The sequence below is a fragment of the Ovis canadensis genome, chromosome 12, assembly GCF_042477335.2.
Source record: "Ovis canadensis isolate MfBH-ARS-UI-01 breed Bighorn chromosome 12, ARS-UI_OviCan_v2, whole genome shotgun sequence".
NCBI classification, from domain to species: domain Eukaryota; kingdom Metazoa; phylum Chordata; class Mammalia; order Artiodactyla; family Bovidae; genus Ovis; species Ovis canadensis.
The window spans coordinates 78,310,210-78,329,290 of record NC_091256.1 but is presented as its reverse complement, the minus strand read 5'-3'; the positions used below and the strand labels follow the sequence as shown (position 1 = coordinate 78,329,290).

The window sequence follows — 19,081 nt, the reverse complement described above, 5'->3', positions numbered from 1 at the left end:
TTCAGTCGCTCAGTCGTGTCTGACTCTTTGCAACCCCATGAATTGTAGCACGCCAGGCCTCCCTATCCATCACCAACTCCCGGAGTTCACTCAAACTCACATCCATTGAGTCAGTGATGCCATCCAGCCACCTCATCCTCTCATCCCCTTCTCCTGCCCCCAATCCCTCCCAGCATCAGAGTCTTTTCCAATGAGTTATCTCTTCGCATGAGGTGGCCAAAGTACTGGAGTTTCAGCTTTAGCGTCATTCCTTCCAAAGAACACCCAGGGCTGGTCTCCTTCAGAATGGACTGGTTGGATCTCCTTGCAGTCCAAGGGACTCTCAAGAGTCTTCTCCAACACCACAGTTCAAAAGCATCAGTTCTTTGGCACTCAGCCTTCTTCACAGTCCAACTCTCATATCCATACATGACCACTGGAAAAACCATAGCCTGACCTGTTTAAAAATGTCTCTTTTATGAAAATACTGTAACACTCCAGAACCTGTTAATTTGTAAAATGACTGCATGTTTTGCACTGTTCCTAACACCATAAAATATCTAGAACACTTTTATATGTTGTAGTTAGGCTAAAATCACTAGAGTCAGTTGTATACCACACCTAAAGTACTATCTAAAAATAAGTATGGTTAATTTTAATGACATTTAACTATTCTGCTTTAAGATAAAAATATCAGTTTATCCTTAAGGTAATTCATCCCTATCATGACAACTGATTTTAATTTTAGTGGTGTTTTAATCTTTACCTCTACTTTCAAAACTGAATTTTTCATCTTGGCATTTGGTAAGCATTCTAAATTCAGTTCAAATGAGACTCTTATAATTGGTTTTTTAGTGTTTTGTTTTTTGTTTTTCAGGCCAAGGAACAGCAGGCTAGTATGGAAGAGAAATTCCACAATGAATTAAATGCTCACATAAAACTCTCTAACCTTTACAAGGTAAGTACTTTACCATACATTTTCGTGCCCTAATGTTGCATTAATGGATGTTGGATAACTGTTTTAAGATTAAATTTTAGAGCGCTGCTGACGATTCAGAGGCAAAGAGCAATGAACTGACCCGAGCAGTGGACCAGCTACACAGACTTTTGAAGTCAACTGGAGAAGGTAAGACTTTACAATCATGGGAAGATTGTTTTGTTTTTAGATAGAAGGTACTGTTTTCTTTGCCCTTGTATAGATTTAGAGGTCAGATTAACTTTATTAGGGACAAAATTTGATATATAAGAAAGATGCTTAGATCAAATTTTAAACTCTGTTTCAGCAAATAGTATATTTGAAAACAGGTAGCTAATGTTTTTCTAAGTTTTTTGCATCTAATAGCCATATATGTGTTCTGATTTCTAATAGGAAGTTTTTCTTCCATTTTTGAAACATTTACTTTGATAAATATTAATACATATGGGTTTATAGTTTGGAGACTGTCTTAATCCATAAGTAAGTATTACTTTTTAAGTTATAAAGTGTATTTTAAAGTCTTTGGTTTTCTTCTATACTTGCTTTTTTTAAAATGTAAGTTATTTATGTATGACCTTCCCCAGTTATTTCTTGTGTTCTCTTCATCTAAGATCAGATTAAGCCAAAGAAATACTTAGAGCCCCTGTTTTACAGTTTGAGTTCCCCTAGTTTCCCACTTTTACAAAAGAGATAGCAAAAGAAGAAGTAGATTCACTAGGCCACACACGTCAGGAATTACAAGTTCATTAAGAGCTTCCATTGAGTAATAACTATCAACCAGTGTCTGTAGAATTTAATATTGTCTGCTGAAGGGAAAAATAATGACTATTCTATTACATTTTATAAACTCAAAGATTTTAATTATGTTTTTGGTTATTCTGTCTCTATCATGTTGTTAGCCAGTAAAGGATTTCAAGAACATATCATAGAGGTGGAAGAATCTAAAGATCGAATGGAAAAAGAAATGCTTGAGAAAATAAGGAAATTAGAGAAGGAATTAGAGAATGCAAATGACCTGCTTTCTGCCACAAAACGTAAAGGTACGGGTTCATAGACAGCTTATTAAAGGCTGGAAATATTGGAACTTTCCTACGTAGTCCTCACTTAACTTCACTAATAGTGTTTCTCATTCTCAGGTGTAAGTACCATTTGATGACAAATGATTGTGTGTTAGTTTCCAGAATAGTTTTAACTATTAATGCTGCATGGTTTTTAGAATTATGTTAAATGATTATTTGTTGTCATATTTTAAAGTCTTCATATGAATGTATGCATAATGTACAATAGGTGTCACTTTTTGCTTGTTTTGTGAGAAGCATTAGTGGCTTTAGTTTGAAATTTTCCAAAAGCGTACTAGATTTCTGTGTGTTGGCACAGGGGCCATCTTATCTGAAGAAGAGCTTGCAGCCATGTCTCCTACTGCAGCAGCTGTAGCCAAGATAGTGAAACCTGGCATGAAGTTAACTGAGGTAAGAAGGATCTCAAATCTTGTTGTTTTCCATCAGCAAAAAGTGTTCAGACCTCTCTGACACCTACTCCCCCCAAAATTTATTCTTGTTGTTTAATGATTAATGGATCGTTTTAGGGAAGGCTTCCCTGGTTCCTGGTTCTATGCAGCATATAGTAAACATTGCCATCTTGTGTAATTGCTGGATGAATGTTTGTAAAGAAGCTATACAGGCTATATTATGCTTGAATTTGAAATGATATCTTTCTTTCAGCTGTATAATGCTTATGTGGAAACTCAGGATCAACTGCTTTTGGAGAAACTAGAAAACAAAAGAATTAATAAGTATCTAGATGAAATAGTGAAAGAAGTTGAAGCCAAAGCACCAATTTTGAAACGCCAGCGTGAGGAGTATGAGCGTGCACAGAAAGCTGTGGCAAGTTTATCCGTTAAGCTTGAACAAGCCATGAAGGTTGGTTCCATTCCTAAATTGTAACTGTAGAAAAAATACAGAGGAGAAATAATTTACTAAGTAGGATGGTTCTTTCTTAGAAATAAAGGATTTACCTCCAAAGCTAATTGCTTTTTCAGTGGTAGGGTAATTATGTATTTTAAACTTTGTCATTACATTATTAAACATCTCTTAATTGCAAAATGTTTTATTTTTATTCAGCAAACATTGAAAACCCTTCGCATTTTTTAAGATATTTGGGATGTTTTCTGTAGGGTTCTCTAGAGGATGATAAATAGACACAATCTCTTTTTGTAATAGAACCTTTCTAAATTTAGCAGGGATCATTTTTTGTCAGGCAGTTCTGATATTCTGTCTGGATATGATAATACTGTTCATTGAAAAGAACTCCTTTATAAAAATATCATTTCACAATTTGGCAAATCTTTACATATATTATTTTGTTACTGTTCCTCTGTTTATTAGAAGTACCAAGGAAGTTTGAGAATATTCTTTATTTCTTTAGATTCCTTTTTAATAGATACTGGTTTAAGAAGAGTATTTGTTTGTTTGCTTCCCAGGTGGTGCTAGTGGTAAAGAACCTGCCTGTCAATGCAGGATACGTAAGAGACGCAGGTTCAGTCCCTGGGTTGGGAAGATTCCCTAGAGAAGGGCATGGCAACCCACTCCAATATTCTTGCCTGGAGAATCCCATGGACAGAGGAGCCTAGTGGGCTACAGTCCATAGAGTTGCAAAGAGTTGGACACCACTGAAGCAACTTAGCATGCACACATGCACAGTGTTGTTTTTTATTAAGATACAGCTGTTAATATTACTGAGAAATCTTTGAGAGTTACTAAACAAATTTTATTGAAGGAAATCAGTTAATTTATGTGCTAAATAGTATAAATGCATCTCTGTGTTGTGTGTGTGTGTGTGTGTGTGTGTGTGTGTGTGTGTATGAGTCACTCAAACTGTCCAACTCTTTATGACCCCATGGACGGTAGCCCACCAGGCTTCTCTGTTTGTGGAATTCTCTAGGCAAGAATACTGGCGTGGGTAGTCATTACCTTCTCCAGAGGGTCTTCCTGACCCAAGGATCAAACCCAAGTCTTCTGCATTGCAGGCAGATTCTTTACCATCTGAGCTACCAGGGAAGCCCAAATGTGTCCTTAATTTGACTTAAACTTTTATTACTGTTGTTATTACAATTTAGATGTCAGTTTAAATCAGGGTGTATTGTGTCTAACGGTCTCTTTTTCCTAAATCAAATCATGTCTAGCATTCTTGCCTTGAGAGAATATGGGGCTTTAATACACACCCCTGCCCATCTGGTGTGGTTTAAAAAGAGGTCCTTTGGATCTCCTTGACTTTCTCACTGTTGAAAGTGAGCATTTTACCTGAAGCTTATTGTCTGAGGAGGTGGTAAAGTGGAGGGCTTAAGAATTGGGTAAAAGCGGCTGTTCACCGTGGGAAAACCTATTAATTCATCACTAATGTGCAGACACAGTAATAAATACAGACTTTTTTCATAACTTCCAAAAGCTTTAAAAATAATTTCAGTATCTTTTTTTGTAGCCAAATCTTCTGTCCATAACATATATCATGTCCAGTTTAGATTCTGTGGTGCTCATTTCTCAGATTTCTTGAATTTTATAACTAAGTTACTTTCTTCCTTGGCACCTTAATTGATCCCATTTTGAAATCAGTAGGTTTGTGTTATTACCATTTTTCATGAATATTTGCCTGCTCCATCTTGTCTTATACTTAATTCCATCTGAAATTGGTTTATTCTTGTACGTTGATGGCATTGTGCTCAGAGACACTTGAAACACCAGGATAAATATAAGCCATCTTTCACTTGTATACTATCTATAACAATACATACTTTGTGAAATAATATATGTTATGTGAGAACAGTGCATTAAAAAGCAAAATTTATATGGATTGGAGATAAAACATAAGATTTCAAAGATACTTTGTGCTTACATCAAGCTCCTTAAAACTATGCCCCTAAATCCCTAATGATACTGCGTATAAAACATTACTTCAATATGTTACCATTTTTCTTTTTTTTAACAGCCTTATGACATTGGTTGCTGATTCTTTAAAATTAGTTCCCGGTGCATTTTTTTAATAAATCCAAGACTTACCCAACATTTTTTGCTTTTAATATTTCTAGATGGTATAATAATGATTATCACTAATGCAGTCCTTTGTTTTTGTCTTAATAACAAAGTTTTTTGAGAGTGTTTGTTTGATCTCCAACATCATTTGATAATATACTATGAATTTGGTGTGGCTGTAACATTTTGATTCACAATTAACTTGGGGGGATCCCCCTTCATTAGCATACAGTGATGAACAGTATAATGTTGAGCTTATTTGAAATATTAAGAAATGTATTCATATTTTTAAGAAATTTCTCTTTAGAGACTATATTATATAGAATATTTTAAAATTATAAGTTGATTACTGTGATATTTGAGCACTGTATACTTTTGTTATTTGTGTAACTGCTGTTTGTATGCATCTTAGAAGAAAATACAGAATTTTCACTTGACTTCATTTTTAAAGGAGATTCAGCGATTGCAGGAGGACACAGATAAAGCCAATAAACATTCATCTGTGCTTGAAAGAGACAATCAAAGAATGGAAGTGCAAATAAAAGATCTTTCACAACAGGTTAGTTTTTTGTTTCTTTTCCTATTTTATTTTGTTTTCCTGAACTGCCTGCCTAGTAATGTTTGTTTCCAAGTATGTAAGATAGAACTAGTACATACGAAATTCTCATCAACTGAGAAAACTGCTCTAAATGAATTGCAGTCTAGTCATTGTTTACTCTTAGCCCCTCCCTTTTTTCCTTTCTTTAAGCATTTGATAAATTTTCAGTTTGAAGATAACTGGTTGTAATTAATGAAATAATTCAAAGATAAAAGAGTTATCTTCCCACAGTTCAAGTCCCAGAGTTAGCAGACTGGTGTGTATTCTTTCACATCTTCTTTTATGTACAGATACATGTGAGCATATGTGAACATATGTAAGCATTCTTTGTTTTTACTGAAATAAAATCACTTATTTTGTATATGCATCTGTAAGTGCATTCCCCTAACACTTTTTTTTTTTTTAACGGATTAAGTTTGGAGATGTAGATCTGTTTTGTTCATATATTTTACCTTAATTTTTGTATGTAGAATGACTGAACAACAACAAATATGCAAACACAGACATAGATAAAAATTTTGCATAAATGAAGTTAGCATCTATTTCCCATGCTCCTCTTCTGCCCAACTATGTAATACATATCTAAGCATACAAATGCAAGCGTACAGACACAATGGGTATATATTTCTGAGTGTTTTATATGGTCATTGTTTTACAAAAATGGAACCATGCCTCTGGAATTATAATTTGACTTCTTTTTAAAAAATAACAGTATTCATTACATACTTTTCATAGAAATGAGAAATAATTTTTCTGATTAAGATTTTCTTTATTTTGTTCTTAATATGTAAAATAATCTTAAAAATTCATTTTTTCAAGATAATTTAATACTCCATCGAAGGTACTGATAAAGTAACCTTGTCATTTGAAAATTTTCACTTCTAAACATTTCCAAAGTCAAAACCAATACTATTTGATAATATATTAAAAATTTTTTTTAGATTAGAGTGCTTCTGATGGAACTTGAAGAAGCGAGGGGTAACCATGTAATCCGTGATGAGGAAGTAAGCTCTGCTGATATAAGTAGTTCATCTGAAGTAATATCACAGCATCTAGTATCTTACAGAAACATTGAAGAGCTTCAACAGCAAAATCAACGTCTCTTAGTGGCCCTTCGGGAACTTGGGGAAACCAGAGAAAGAGAAGAACAAGAAACAACTTCATCCAAGTAAGCAATAGACTTACTTTGGTTTATTCAGCAAACATTTATTGAAAACTTTTTATGTGCCTTAAATAGTACTGGATATTGGGAATATAGTGATTTAGGAGAAAAAAAAATAAAATCAAGCAACCATATTGCTGAAAAATTCTACTCTGAAGGACCCCAGTTTTTGGATGAGATGGTTAGTAAGTGAGATAGATAATAAGATCAATAAATAGATTATTTTAGTTCAGTGTGATTTGTGCAGTAATAGAGAAAAGCCTTTCTGTGAGAGCATAGAAGTGTGAGACCCAGCCTAGATTTGGGGGAACAGACCTGGCTTCATGAAGAAGATGCTTAAGAATAACTCAAAGGAAAGAATCTTTTGAAATAATCATTTTGGTGCTAGAGAAGGAGAAATGGCTATGAAAGCAAGAAGAATGGAATTTGGACTCAGTGGAATTGGTTTGATTTTTGCAAACAAATTTTTCAGATGACCTTGTTGAGTACCTGAGTCCTATGTGGGGATTTTAAAAGCTATTCTTAAAATAGCAACAAAAGAAGGAAAGGATAAGAGAGATGAAAATACTATGCTTAATGACAGGCAATAAAATGCTTAGTCAATTTGTAGTAGAAATTATAACTGCCTCTCAATCTCAGTCCTGTTAAATAGACTTGATTTATTTTCTTGCAGAATTTCTGAGCTTCAGGTCAAACTTGAGAATGCCCTCGCTGAATTGGAACAACTCCGTGAATCACGGCAACATCAGATGCAGCTTGTTGATTCTATAGTTCGTCAGCGTGATATGTACCGAATTCTGTTGTCACAGACAACGGGAGTTGCCATTCCTTTACAGGGTAGGAGTTTTTATATGTTATCTTAAAAGTTTCCAAGTATTTCTGGGAAATATTTCTGAAATGTATATTAGGGAATGGATTTTGCTACATGAGCAATGTCTGCTCTAATAATGATAACTTCAAGTATGGCTACCATATATGAGTGATTGTAATACATCATCAGTTCTAAAATACACCATTATTTTAGGTAAGAAAAATGCTGATCATTGTTGCAAAGTACACGTCTGAGAGTCAATGAATTATATTACTTATTTTTGTTATGTTTTAACGTTTAGCCTGCAAACATTACCTTTATTTAACTAGAAGTCATAAATAATTGTAGTAAGTTATTTAGTAGGTTCTTTGTTTCATAATTTCTATAATCTTGTGGTTTAAATAAGTCAGCCTGTTGACTTCTGATCATGATGTATTTTGTGAAGAGGCATTACATCATTCTTTTTACATTTCTGAAGCTTCAAGCTTAGATGATATTTCTCTTGTGTCAACTCCAAAACGTTCAAGTACATCACAGACTGCTTCCACTCCTGCTCCAGTAATTGAGCCAGCAGAGGCTATAGAAGCTAAGGCTGCACTTAAACAGGTAAAATACCCCTAACTTGACATCTTTATCTTGAGTCACATTTTTGAGAACATGTAATAATTTCATCTAATAATTTCTCTAATATTTAGCTGCAGGAAATTTTTGAGAACTACAAAAAAGAAAAGGCAGATAATGAAAAAATGCAGAATGAGCAGCTTGAGAAACTTCAGGAGCAAGTCACAGATTTGCGATCACAAAATACCAAAATCTCTACCCAGCTAGATTTTGCTTCTAAACGGTAAATTTTCTTTTCCAAAGTTACGTTTAAACATAATAGTTGATATTCAGTGGAATCAAATTCAAGGGTTAGTTTGTGGTGGTATTACTTTTTTTGGTGGGTTCTGATCCAGGTTGAGAAGTTACAGGGGTTCATTTTTCACTTTTGATTAATAACATTAATAACATTCCTGTGAATGTTATTAAGGGGTCCAGGTAAGTTCATATAAGGAATGTTTCTATTTTTCCTTCCTGAGATTAAAGGACATACTGTTTCCATAGGACTTAATTATTTTAATTAAGGAGGATAAGAGAAGTAAGAGAAATTCATTCAGCCTTTTGTAATCTAGGTAGAAGAGAAGCAAGTGCTAGAGTTAATTTTGGGAAAATTGACTTTTTTGGTTACTTGCAGAAGAATAACAGTAAATTTCATTCCATAGTTAACAGAGCCATTGAGTAGTTGTTAGTTTATCAAGTTAGGGAAAACTTACTTCTTTGTATACTGCATGATCAGACTGTTTGCAAGTATGACCAGCAGTCTGTATTTTCCAACAATTTGATATCCTAGTGAAAGCACCATTTTCCCCTATGCTGATATCTCTAGCCAGCCACTTTTAAGCTTTTAAGCACATAAGACATAAGCACATAAGGCAATAAGGTGAAGAATTATAGATGGGAAAAAAAGGATTGGCAAAAATCCGTCACTAACCATGCATAAATACCTTAAATTGCATACTGCATTGTGATGGGTGTCTTCCTGTATGAACATTATATTGACGTTATTTTGAATACAATTAAAATGCTTGTACGTAAGATTAAAAAGTTAATTCAGCATGAAATACAGTGCTTATTTAGAATTTGAATTTAACTGCTAAACTTGTTTAGAAAAAAGAATGAAGATTTTTACATTATTACACAAATCATATTTTTCATATTATCAATCATATAAAATTAAGCTCTTGTGAAACTCAAGAAATTGAGCTAGGATATAGTATTTCATTTGCTTACAGAATTATTTTTCTTTCATATCAGTTATGAAATGCTACAAGATAATGTTGAAGGATACCGTCGAGAAATAACATCCCTACATGAAAGAAATCAGAAACTCACTGCAACGACTCAGAAGCAAGAACAGATCATCAACACAATGACGCAAGATTTGAGAGGCGCTAATGAAAAGCTAGCTGTTGCAGAAGTGAGGCCAATGTCTATTATCTGTCTTATGTTATAAATTGCATTTGACACTTGTTTTTTAATTATTACTTTGATTTTACTGGTTGGTATAATGTAGATTTTTGAGGTCTGTGGATTATACATCCTTATCAAATAGTTTCCTGGCATCCATCTGTCCATCAGAGCAGTTGAGTGATTGTTTCTAGTAAAAGAGGAAAGGGAAAGAGGTTGGTTTTTCTGGGCTAAGATTTCTTTGGTTACAACAAAGGCTATGGATGAATATTTTATCCATTCTTGCTCATTTCTAGTAAAAAACAGTATACAATTTTCATTAGCATTGAACTCTGTTCCTGAATTGCAACATAAATGTAAGTGTCGATCAGAAATTCACAGTACTTTCAACTTAAATTCTAAAGTCTTTGATGATAGATTCTCATAAGAGTTTTGCTTTTTATAAACTTATTTCTCATAACTTTTTAATCTTTATCTATGATCTTGGTATAGTTATCCCCTCATTTTACGTATTGAAAAGGACTCAGAAGCTAAGTAATTTGCCCTTTTGCGGGCCATCATGAGATACAGGTTGGTTGGGACTTAAAACTTAGCTTTTCTAATTCTGTTGGCTCTGTTATTTCTGTCTTGTCCTCACTCCTTTGTGGCGAATAGACAGCAGCACTGTTTCAAACTGGTGGAATAAGTTTTATAATTGATAGTTTTTGACTCATCCTGTAAATATGTATACTTTGAGGATATTGATTTTCAGCAAGCCCTTGTATATCTATCCTCTGAAACTCAGAAGATACTCCTCATGGGGGAAAAAAGTTCAAATAGATAAGTCAGCACTCAAACAGATACTTAGAAGCCAAGTTTAGTTTCTAAAACTTGCATAGTTGAATAGTATGCAGGTGTGACTATTGCATAGTTTTATAATTTTGCATCTTATACTGTGGCATTTTAGATTTTTGTTGGTTTTTTTTTTTTTTTAAGTCTTGATTTGCTGGACCAAAGATAATATATGTATTTGTGGTAATTGTAAGAATTTTTCCTTTGAATTTATTGGTATTTCCAGTGATATTTGTTTCATAATTCAATACATGAAACTTATAACTGTGTTATTACATTTGACACATTGTTTTTCAACACTTTTTTTTAAATTTGTACTTGACTCAAGGTAAGAGCAGAAAATCTGAAAAAGGAAAAGGAAATGCTTAAATTGTCAGAAGTCCGTCTTTCTCAGCAAAGAGAATCTTTGTTGGCCGAACAAAGAGGGCAAAACTTACTGCTTACTAATCTGCAAACAATTCAGGTAACCAAATAAAAAAGGGATAAGTAGAAAAAAATTTTTAAGTTTAATTTGAATAATTTTAACATTGTATCTCAGTTTTCTTAATAAGAACGTTTATGTCATTTTTGTCATGTGTTATGGTGATCATTGAATTTTGAAGTTTATTTAAGACATCAGTATTTCAAGTAAAACATTGAAGGAGAACTGACTGAAGCCAGGCAATTGGCAGTTTTGATCCTCAGGTCTATGTTTACAGAGTCCTATACAGTTGAATTGTTTTCAAGATTAAATCTTTGGTTTATGTTCTTCAAAACATGAAGAAATCTGGCTGTGGTAATATGGTTCTTATTTTCCCTATTAAATAGATGTTTTACTATGGAAAATGTCAAAATATCTTCTTGGTAAATGTTTTCGATCTTCATGCAGAAATGAGTTCTATTCCTGGAATTTCCAGTTGCCTTTGAGTTTTTGTTGTTGTTGTTCATTTGTTCTTACTTTTTTTAAGTATAACCAAATTTTTTTTTTCTATCCTTAGGGAATATTAGAGCGATCTGAAACAGAAACCAAACAAAGGCTTAGTAGCCAGATAGAAAAACTGGAACATGAAATATCCCATCTAAAGAAGAAGTTGGAGAATGAGGTGGAACAGAGGCATACACTTACTAGAAATCTGGATGTGAGTCTTATCAGTGTTCTGAATTTCTATAGAATATTTCTGTTTAAAAATCAAGCTCATGTTGAAGCACAGTCTTGAAGAGATCTCTTACAGACTCTTTAAGTTTTGCCTGCCTTTTTGTATGCCTAGTAATTTTTCACTGGGTGCCATAACATTATGAGTTTTATCCTGAGGGGTGCCGGATATTTTTCTTTAAATCTTGAGTTTTCTTCTGGACTGAAGTTAAGTTAACTGAAAATAGTGCTTCTCTTGAGTCTATGTTTTAGAATATATTAGGCAGACTCAAAGCATGCCTAATAAGTTGTAAAAAATAGGGACAAATAGATTTAAGGGATTAGATCTGATAGAGTGCCTGAAGAATTATGACAGAGGTTCATGACATTGTACAAGAGGCAGTGATAAGACCGTCCCCAAGAAAAAGAAATGCAAAATGGCAAAATGGTTGTCTGAGGAGGCCTTATGAATAACTGAGAAAAGAAGAGAAGTGAAAGGCAAAGGAGAAAGGGAAAGATATACTCATTTGAAAGCAGAGTTCCAAAGAATAGCAAAGAAAGATAAGAAAGCCTTCCTCAGGGATCAGTGCAAAGAAATAGAGGAAAACAATAAAATAGGAAAGACTAGAGATCTCTTCAAGAAAATTAGAAATACTAAGGGAACATTTCATGCAAAGATGGGCACAATAAAGAACAGAAATGGTATGGACCTAACAGAAGCAGAAGGTATTAAGAAGAGGTGGCAAAGAATACCCAGAACTATACAAAAAAGATCTTCATGACCGAGATAACCACAATGGTGTGATCACCCACCTAGAGGAAGTTTGGTGGGCCTTAGGAAACATTACTATGAACAAAGCTAGTGGATGTGATGGAATTCCAGTTGAGCTATTTCAAATCCTAAAAGATGATGCTGTGAAAGTGCTGCACTCAATATGCCAGCAAATTTGAAAAACTCAGCAGTGGTCCACAGGACTGGAAAAGGTCAGTTTTCATCCAATCCCAAAGAAAGGCAATGCCAAAGAAAGTCCAAACTACCACACAGTTGCATTCATCTCACATGCTAGCAAAGCAATGGTTAGAATTCTCCAAGCCAGGTTTCAAGCAGGAACCGTGAACTTCCAGATGTTCAAGCTGGATTTAGAAAAGGCAGAGGAACTAGAGATCAAATTGCCAGCGTTTGTTGGATCATAGAAAAAGCAGAGTTCCAGGAAAACATCCACTTTTGTTTTATTGACTACACCAAAGCCTTTGACTGTGTGGATCACAACAAACTGTCAAGAAGCAACAGTTAGAACTGGACATGGAATGGCAGACTGGTTCTGAATTAGGAAAGGAGTACGTCAAGTCTGTGTCTTGTCACCCTGCTTGTTTCTCTTATATGCAGTATACATCATGCAAAATGCTGGGCTGGATGAAGGACAAGCTGGAATCAAGATTGCTGGGAGAAACATCAATAACCTCAGATATGCAGATGACACCACCCTTATAGCAGAAAGTGAAGAAGTAAACAGCCTCTTGATGAAAATGAAAGAGGAGAGTGGAAAAGTTGGCTTAAAGCTCAACATTCAGAATACTAAGATCATGGCATCTAGTCCCATCATTTCATGGCTAATAGATGGGGGAACCATGGAAATAGAGACTTCATTTTGGGGAGCTCCAAAATCACTGCAGATGGTGCTGCAGCCATGAAATTGAAAGACGCTTGCTTCTTGGAAGAAAAGCTATGACCAACCTAGACAGCATATTAAAAAGCAGAGACTTTACTTTGCCAACAAAGGTCCGTCTAGTCAAGGCTATGGTTTTCTCAGTGGTCATGTATGGATGTGAGAGTTGGACTATTAAAAAAGCTGAGTGCCAAAGAATTGATGCTTTTGAACTGTGGTGTTGGAGAAGACTCTTGAGAGTCCCTTGGACTGCAAGGAGATCCAGCCAGTCCATCCTAAAGGAAATCAGTCCTGAATATTCATTGGAAAGACTGATGCTGAAGCTGAAACTCCAATACTTTGGCCACCTGATGTGAAGAACTGTCTCATTGAAAAAGACCCTGATGCTTGGAAAGATTGAAGGCAGGAGGAGAAGGGAACGACAGTGGATGATATGGTTGGATGACATCACTGACTCGACATGAGTTTGAGTTGGCTCCGTGAGTTGGTGATAGACAGGGTAACCTGGCATGCTGCAGTCCATGGGGTCACAAAGAGTCGGACATGACTGAGCAATTGAACTGAGCCAAGGCAAATCTTCCTGAGGTGTAGTCCCAGAGTCCAGTGAATTAAGAGCTTTTTCAGTCAGGCTGCTAGAAACAGGCATTATTCCTGACTTGCTGTGAGGACCAGAGTCTTCAGTCTTCAGACCACTCCAGTCTCTGTTTGATTTTTTGCCGTCTGGAGTATTTTCACAGGCATGCACTGATCACTCTTTTGCTCATTATTCAAGAAGGGAACCTGTGCAAGTCTCCACAATAGTATGTCTGGGAAGCTGTCTTCTCTGATAGTCTTTCTGTTTTATGAATTCAAGCTGCTCTGGCCTTCTTCTATTCTGAGTTGTATGTTCCTAGTTCATGAAGTCTGTGGCCTCATTTTCCTTTCCCTTTGCTTAGCCTGGACAATCTTAAATCAATAAGCTGAGAAATTGTAGGGTTCATCTCTTCTGTTTCCTATCTCAGTTGGTTCAAAGCATTTTGTCTTTTTTTGTTGTTGTTGATTTATTTTGGTTGTTTCAGTTCAGGAGGTAAATGTCAGTTCTGTTGCTCTGTTTTAGCCAGTTTAAAGTTCTGTAAAAAGGTAATTTGAACCTCTAGTTACTTAAAAATTGAAAGATAGTGTTTGTAGGGTTAATGTATTTTTTTTCTTATAGGTTCAACTTTTAGATACAAAGAGACAGCTGGATACTGAGACAAATCTTCATCTTAACACAAAAGAACTATTAAAAAATGCTCAAAAGGAAATTGCTTCATTGAAACAACACCTCAGTAATATGGAAGTCCAACTTGCTTCTCAGTCTTCACAGAGAACTGGTAAAGGTAAATAATTAAGTAGGCTGACAAAAGTGCCAGGTTTATAACATATCCTGTAAATAAGTAGCCATTGTTTTCATAGATACTAGCAAAAGATTTAAACAAAAAACTTTACTCTTCATACAGTAAAGCCCAGTTTTCCACCTAAATTAATAAATGCATAGACTTGAAAGATTCAGAATAGTTGTATATGTGGCAGCTGACCAAGATATGCTCTTAGTTTTCCAGTTATTGAAACCATTTCATTGATGCTTTAAGAGTGTTTCTCTTGTGGAGGGTTAATAATTTGAATTTTTAACTCCCTTTTGAGATGAAGTTACTTGCTAAATATGTAATGATAAGGCTCACTTACAGAAATCATGGATTTGTTTGATCTCTTTAGAGCAGTATTCCTAATCTTTGCTCATTGACAGCTGCAGGGAAAAGGTTTGTCTCATTAGGTTTTGCTACTCTTTGTCAATACATTATTTCAAATGCAAACCCATTGAGTCCAAGTAATCTTTCTACATGGCCTTACTTCTTTCTTAATATGGAAGAGAAATTTAAAACATAAGTAAACATGTGTATGTATGTGATATATATTGTATATATATAATTCTCTAAGACTCCTTTCTTCTTATTACCATATAGTAAGAAAACATTCTTTTTTTAATCTGTAATTTCTTCCTTTTCTGTGAATTTTAGAATGAGAATTACTCTAAATGTTTCAAGCTGTAGCATTTTGGCATAAACAGTGGTTTAATTAAATTAAGAGTGTTAATTTCTACAAGTAGCTATTTCAGTTTAGTGGAATTATTTTATATTCTCTTTTAAATACCTTTTAAAAAATATTTGTAACAGCAGAGTTCAAATACTTAAACATTTTTGTTTTTAAATAACCTACTGACTGTAACCTGTTTTTATTTTGGTATTCAGCATAGGTTGAAATAAACTTTCTAGATAGTTAAATACTTCTACATCTCAGCCTTAATTCTTATTTCACAAATTCTTTTTTCACAAATTCTTTAATAGTAGTCATCTTTGATATCATTTAAAATGTTAATTTTAAGAAAGCTGTTAAATCTATTAGGTCAGCCTAGCAACAAAGAAGATATAGATGACCTTCTGAGCCAGCTAAGGCAGGCAGAAGAGCAGGTGAATGACTTGAAGGAAAGACTCAAAACAAGCACTAGTAATGTGGAACAGTATCGTGCAATGGTTACTAGTTTGGAAGAGTCCCTCAACAAGGAGAAACAGGTATATACAATTTTGAAGTCAGTTTGCATGTACTTTTTTTTTAAGTTAGGATGTGTAAGGCACTGTGTAAAAGTGTGGGTTCAACTGGCATTGCACTTACCTCATAAAAGTGCCAGATACAACAAAATAATCACACAAAATTTGTAGAACATTGGAAGTATATTCCTATAGAAGAAGTACAGATGAAATGCTGATGTGAGTGGGTGGTAGGCGAGATTGTTTGTCTTTTGAGTATGCATGACTTCACAGGGGAGATGGCATTTTTGCCTGGCCTTGAAGGAAAGCATCATTTGAATAGTAAAGATAGGAAGTTATTCCTTGTAATAGGCACTATCAGCTGAGATAGGAAGGCCAGTGTATTCCATTTGTGAATTTTAGTATATTTTAAATTTAGCTTAGGCCAGTCTTGCCTTCTGAGATGGCCCACACTGTCTTATGAACAGAGTTTCTAAATAAATCCCCTTCTTACCTATCTAAATAAATTTAGCTTTGATTTGGGGAAAGGAATTGTATAATTTTAAATGTGTGTATTCTTTGTACCCTACTGTTTGGTTGATGGTAAAGGTGACAGAAGAAGTTCGTAAGAATATTGAAGTTCGCTTAAAAGAGTCAGCCGAGTTCCAGACACAGCTGGAGAAGAAGCTGATGGAGGCAGAGAAGGAGAAACAGGAACTGCAGGATGACAAGAGAAAAGCCATAGAGAGCATGGAGCAACAGGTAAATTAGGTTATTACCATACCGATCACTTTTTCTGTTACGAGGATTTAGATCCTTTTATCTAGCTCATTAATTACCATTCAGTTATTCTCAGCAGATACTGATTGAACACATACCGTATATAACTATTTTAGTTTTGTATTTTACTCTGATCTATACATGTCTCCTTTTGGATACTTGAGACTACTTTATGGTATTAGATATCAGTGTTGCTTTTCAGAAGCCTCTGCCTAAAAATTTACTTTTGTACACATTTTTAATAATATGGAATGAATAAAGGCCTGCAAAATTTGCATAATATATCAGGTGATAAACTATTTAAACTTAATAAGTCTTGGGCTACTTGTATTTTTAAAAACCTGACTTCGATAATTTTAAAGTAAATTTGCAATTAACTCTTGGTTTTAATCTTGTTCTTCAATTTAGTTGTCTGAGTTAAAGAAAACACTCAATAGTGTTCAGAATGAAGTACAAGAAGCTCTTCAGAGAGCAAGCACAGCTTTGAGTAATGAACAGCAAGCCAGACGGGACTGTCAGGAACAAGTAAGTATCATTCAGAGCCAGTTATTAGAAAGTGAGCTTTGATCTTAGGGCACAGTTCTTTGAGTATAGTAATACATTTGGGGGATTGGTGCATTTTATAAAACATGCAAGCTATTTCCACTCTTAGGGCACTTGGAATAAGATCAACTGATAAGTATAGACGAAAGCTAAAAGTAAGGCCAGGTTTCCCCTGCTGTCCAGAAGTAGAACATTCCTGTGAAAGCTGAAATGGCATAAAGTGAAGAAACAGTTATCTCAGGTCACATCTTCCTAATGGAAACACAGATTAAATAGAGATAAAACATAGACGCTCACAGTCCAAAGCTATGACGGCTTGATGCTGAGATGCTGAGTGTAGTTCCTGTGGAAGGAGCTTGGCGATACCCCTCTTGCTACTCAGGGTGCTCACTGCCTCAATAATGGCATCTACTAAACAAATGCTGAACACTGTTTTCACTTTTCTGTAAAAGCAGTAGTCCTCTTTGGATTTCTTTTGTTTAGCAGAAATAGATACTAACCTAGGTCTTCCATAAAAGCAAAGATGCCTAAAGCAGACTTTGAAGAAAAAAAGAGATGTCTGTAGAGCCATATCCATTAACAAAACAACATTGGTAAATGGAGAAAATACATAAAAATAGGAGTAGAAGAGTAAACGGGTACTTGATCTCACCTGCGAGCATTCTTTCACTATTGCAGTACTACACTAAGTCTAGTTGTAAAGCTGTACTATAGACAAGATAGAGATACTTTTCCTCAGCAAAACAGGGACATTTTGGAAACATTTTTAATGCATTACTGAGCTTATGCAGATTTCTATACATCACCGTTTATAAGCTTTAACAGTACAAAGGCACATTATTTAAGTATATATACATACACGCGCACACATATATACATGATACTGCTTTTTATAGTTTGTTATGAATAAGAGATGATAAAACAATTCAGGAAAATGAGGATTATGGAAATGGTAGAATGGGAAAGGAATACATGTAAGGGTATTGGTAACATTCTCATTTTTCTGATTGGTGGTATGTTAATAGCATATTGCTTACATGCATAACATGTATATGTAACAGGATTATTTTAGAAATGGAGTATAAGGGAAAGTGCTTCACACTGAAGGTAAAGTAGACAAAAATGAATTATCGTTGGCTTATTGCCAAACATTGTAACGTTGGAAATTAGAATCAAAGAATGTATCCATGATTCAGTATTCAAATAGATTATTTTCATTTTCCTTTTTCACTTGTGTGTATATATGCATATATTTTATGTAACTGAGTTATATTTAGTCTTTATTTCATAAAGTCTGTTCCAAGTTACTACCTCATCTAAGTTTCATTTTGAACAGTTGTTTAACACTTCATCAAATAGGTACAGCATAATTTTTCATTATTCTCCTAGATATTTTGGAACATTTAGATTGTGTTCACATTTATTGCTGTGAGTAATACAGTGTGCATCTTTTCAAAGACTGGCCTTATGGAATTTTAACCTGTGTCAATGGGGCAATAATTCCTTTCAGGCTAAAATAGCTGTGGAAGCTCAGAATAAGTATGAGAGAGAATTGATGCTGCATGCTGCTGATGTTGAAGCTCTCCAAGCTGCCAAGGAACAGGTTTCCAAAATGGCCTCAGTGCGTCAGCACTTGGAAGAAACAGCCCAAAAAGCAGAGTCACAGTTGTTGGAATGTAAAGCATCTTGGGAAGAAAGAGAGAGAATGTTAAAGGTATTGTTCATAATAGAATGTTCTGGAGAATTGAAGGGTTTGGGTTTTTTTTTTATTGTTTTTTAACATACATTGGAAAATCTGTTATTATATGATAGACTCTTGGCTTATAGGATGAAGTTTCTAAGAGTGTGTCTCGCTGTGAAGATCTAGAAAAACAAAACAGGTTACTTCATGATCAGATTGAAAAATTAAGTGACAAAGTCGTTTCCTCGATGAAGGAAGGTGTACAAGGTCCATTGAATGTATCTCTCAGTGAAGAAGGAAAATCTCAAGAACAAATTTTAGAAATTCTCAGGTAAATCCGATAAATTCTTAGTGCTTTACTTCTGTG

General features: G+C 34.7%; 1 protein-coding gene across 1 annotated transcript in view; it reads left to right on the top strand.

Moving 5' to 3' along the window:
• The window catches only part of TPR (translocated promoter region, nuclear basket protein), a 63,680-nt gene that overhangs the window by 8,956 nt on the left and 35,643 nt on the right, over nt 1–19,081 (top strand). Inside the window, exons 9-27 of the mRNA XM_069544140.1 lie at nt 857–937; nt 1,018–1,105; nt 1,855–1,995; nt 2,333–2,424; nt 2,677–2,874; nt 5,432–5,539; nt 6,520–6,746; nt 7,414–7,577; nt 8,030–8,157; nt 8,247–8,395; nt 9,406–9,568; nt 10,718–10,852; nt 11,367–11,507; nt 14,360–14,525; nt 15,589–15,755; nt 16,320–16,472; nt 16,899–17,015; nt 18,544–18,747; nt 18,861–19,045. Of these exons, the coding sequence (XP_069400241.1) occupies nt 857–937; nt 1,018–1,105; nt 1,855–1,995; nt 2,333–2,424; nt 2,677–2,874; nt 5,432–5,539; nt 6,520–6,746; nt 7,414–7,577; nt 8,030–8,157; nt 8,247–8,395; nt 9,406–9,568; nt 10,718–10,852; nt 11,367–11,507; nt 14,360–14,525; nt 15,589–15,755; nt 16,320–16,472; nt 16,899–17,015; nt 18,544–18,747; nt 18,861–19,045 (2,807 nt within the window). The remainder of the gene's footprint in view (nt 1–856; nt 938–1,017; nt 1,106–1,854; nt 1,996–2,332; nt 2,425–2,676; nt 2,875–5,431; nt 5,540–6,519; nt 6,747–7,413; nt 7,578–8,029; nt 8,158–8,246; nt 8,396–9,405; nt 9,569–10,717; nt 10,853–11,366; nt 11,508–14,359; nt 14,526–15,588; nt 15,756–16,319; nt 16,473–16,898; nt 17,016–18,543; nt 18,748–18,860; nt 19,046–19,081) is intronic.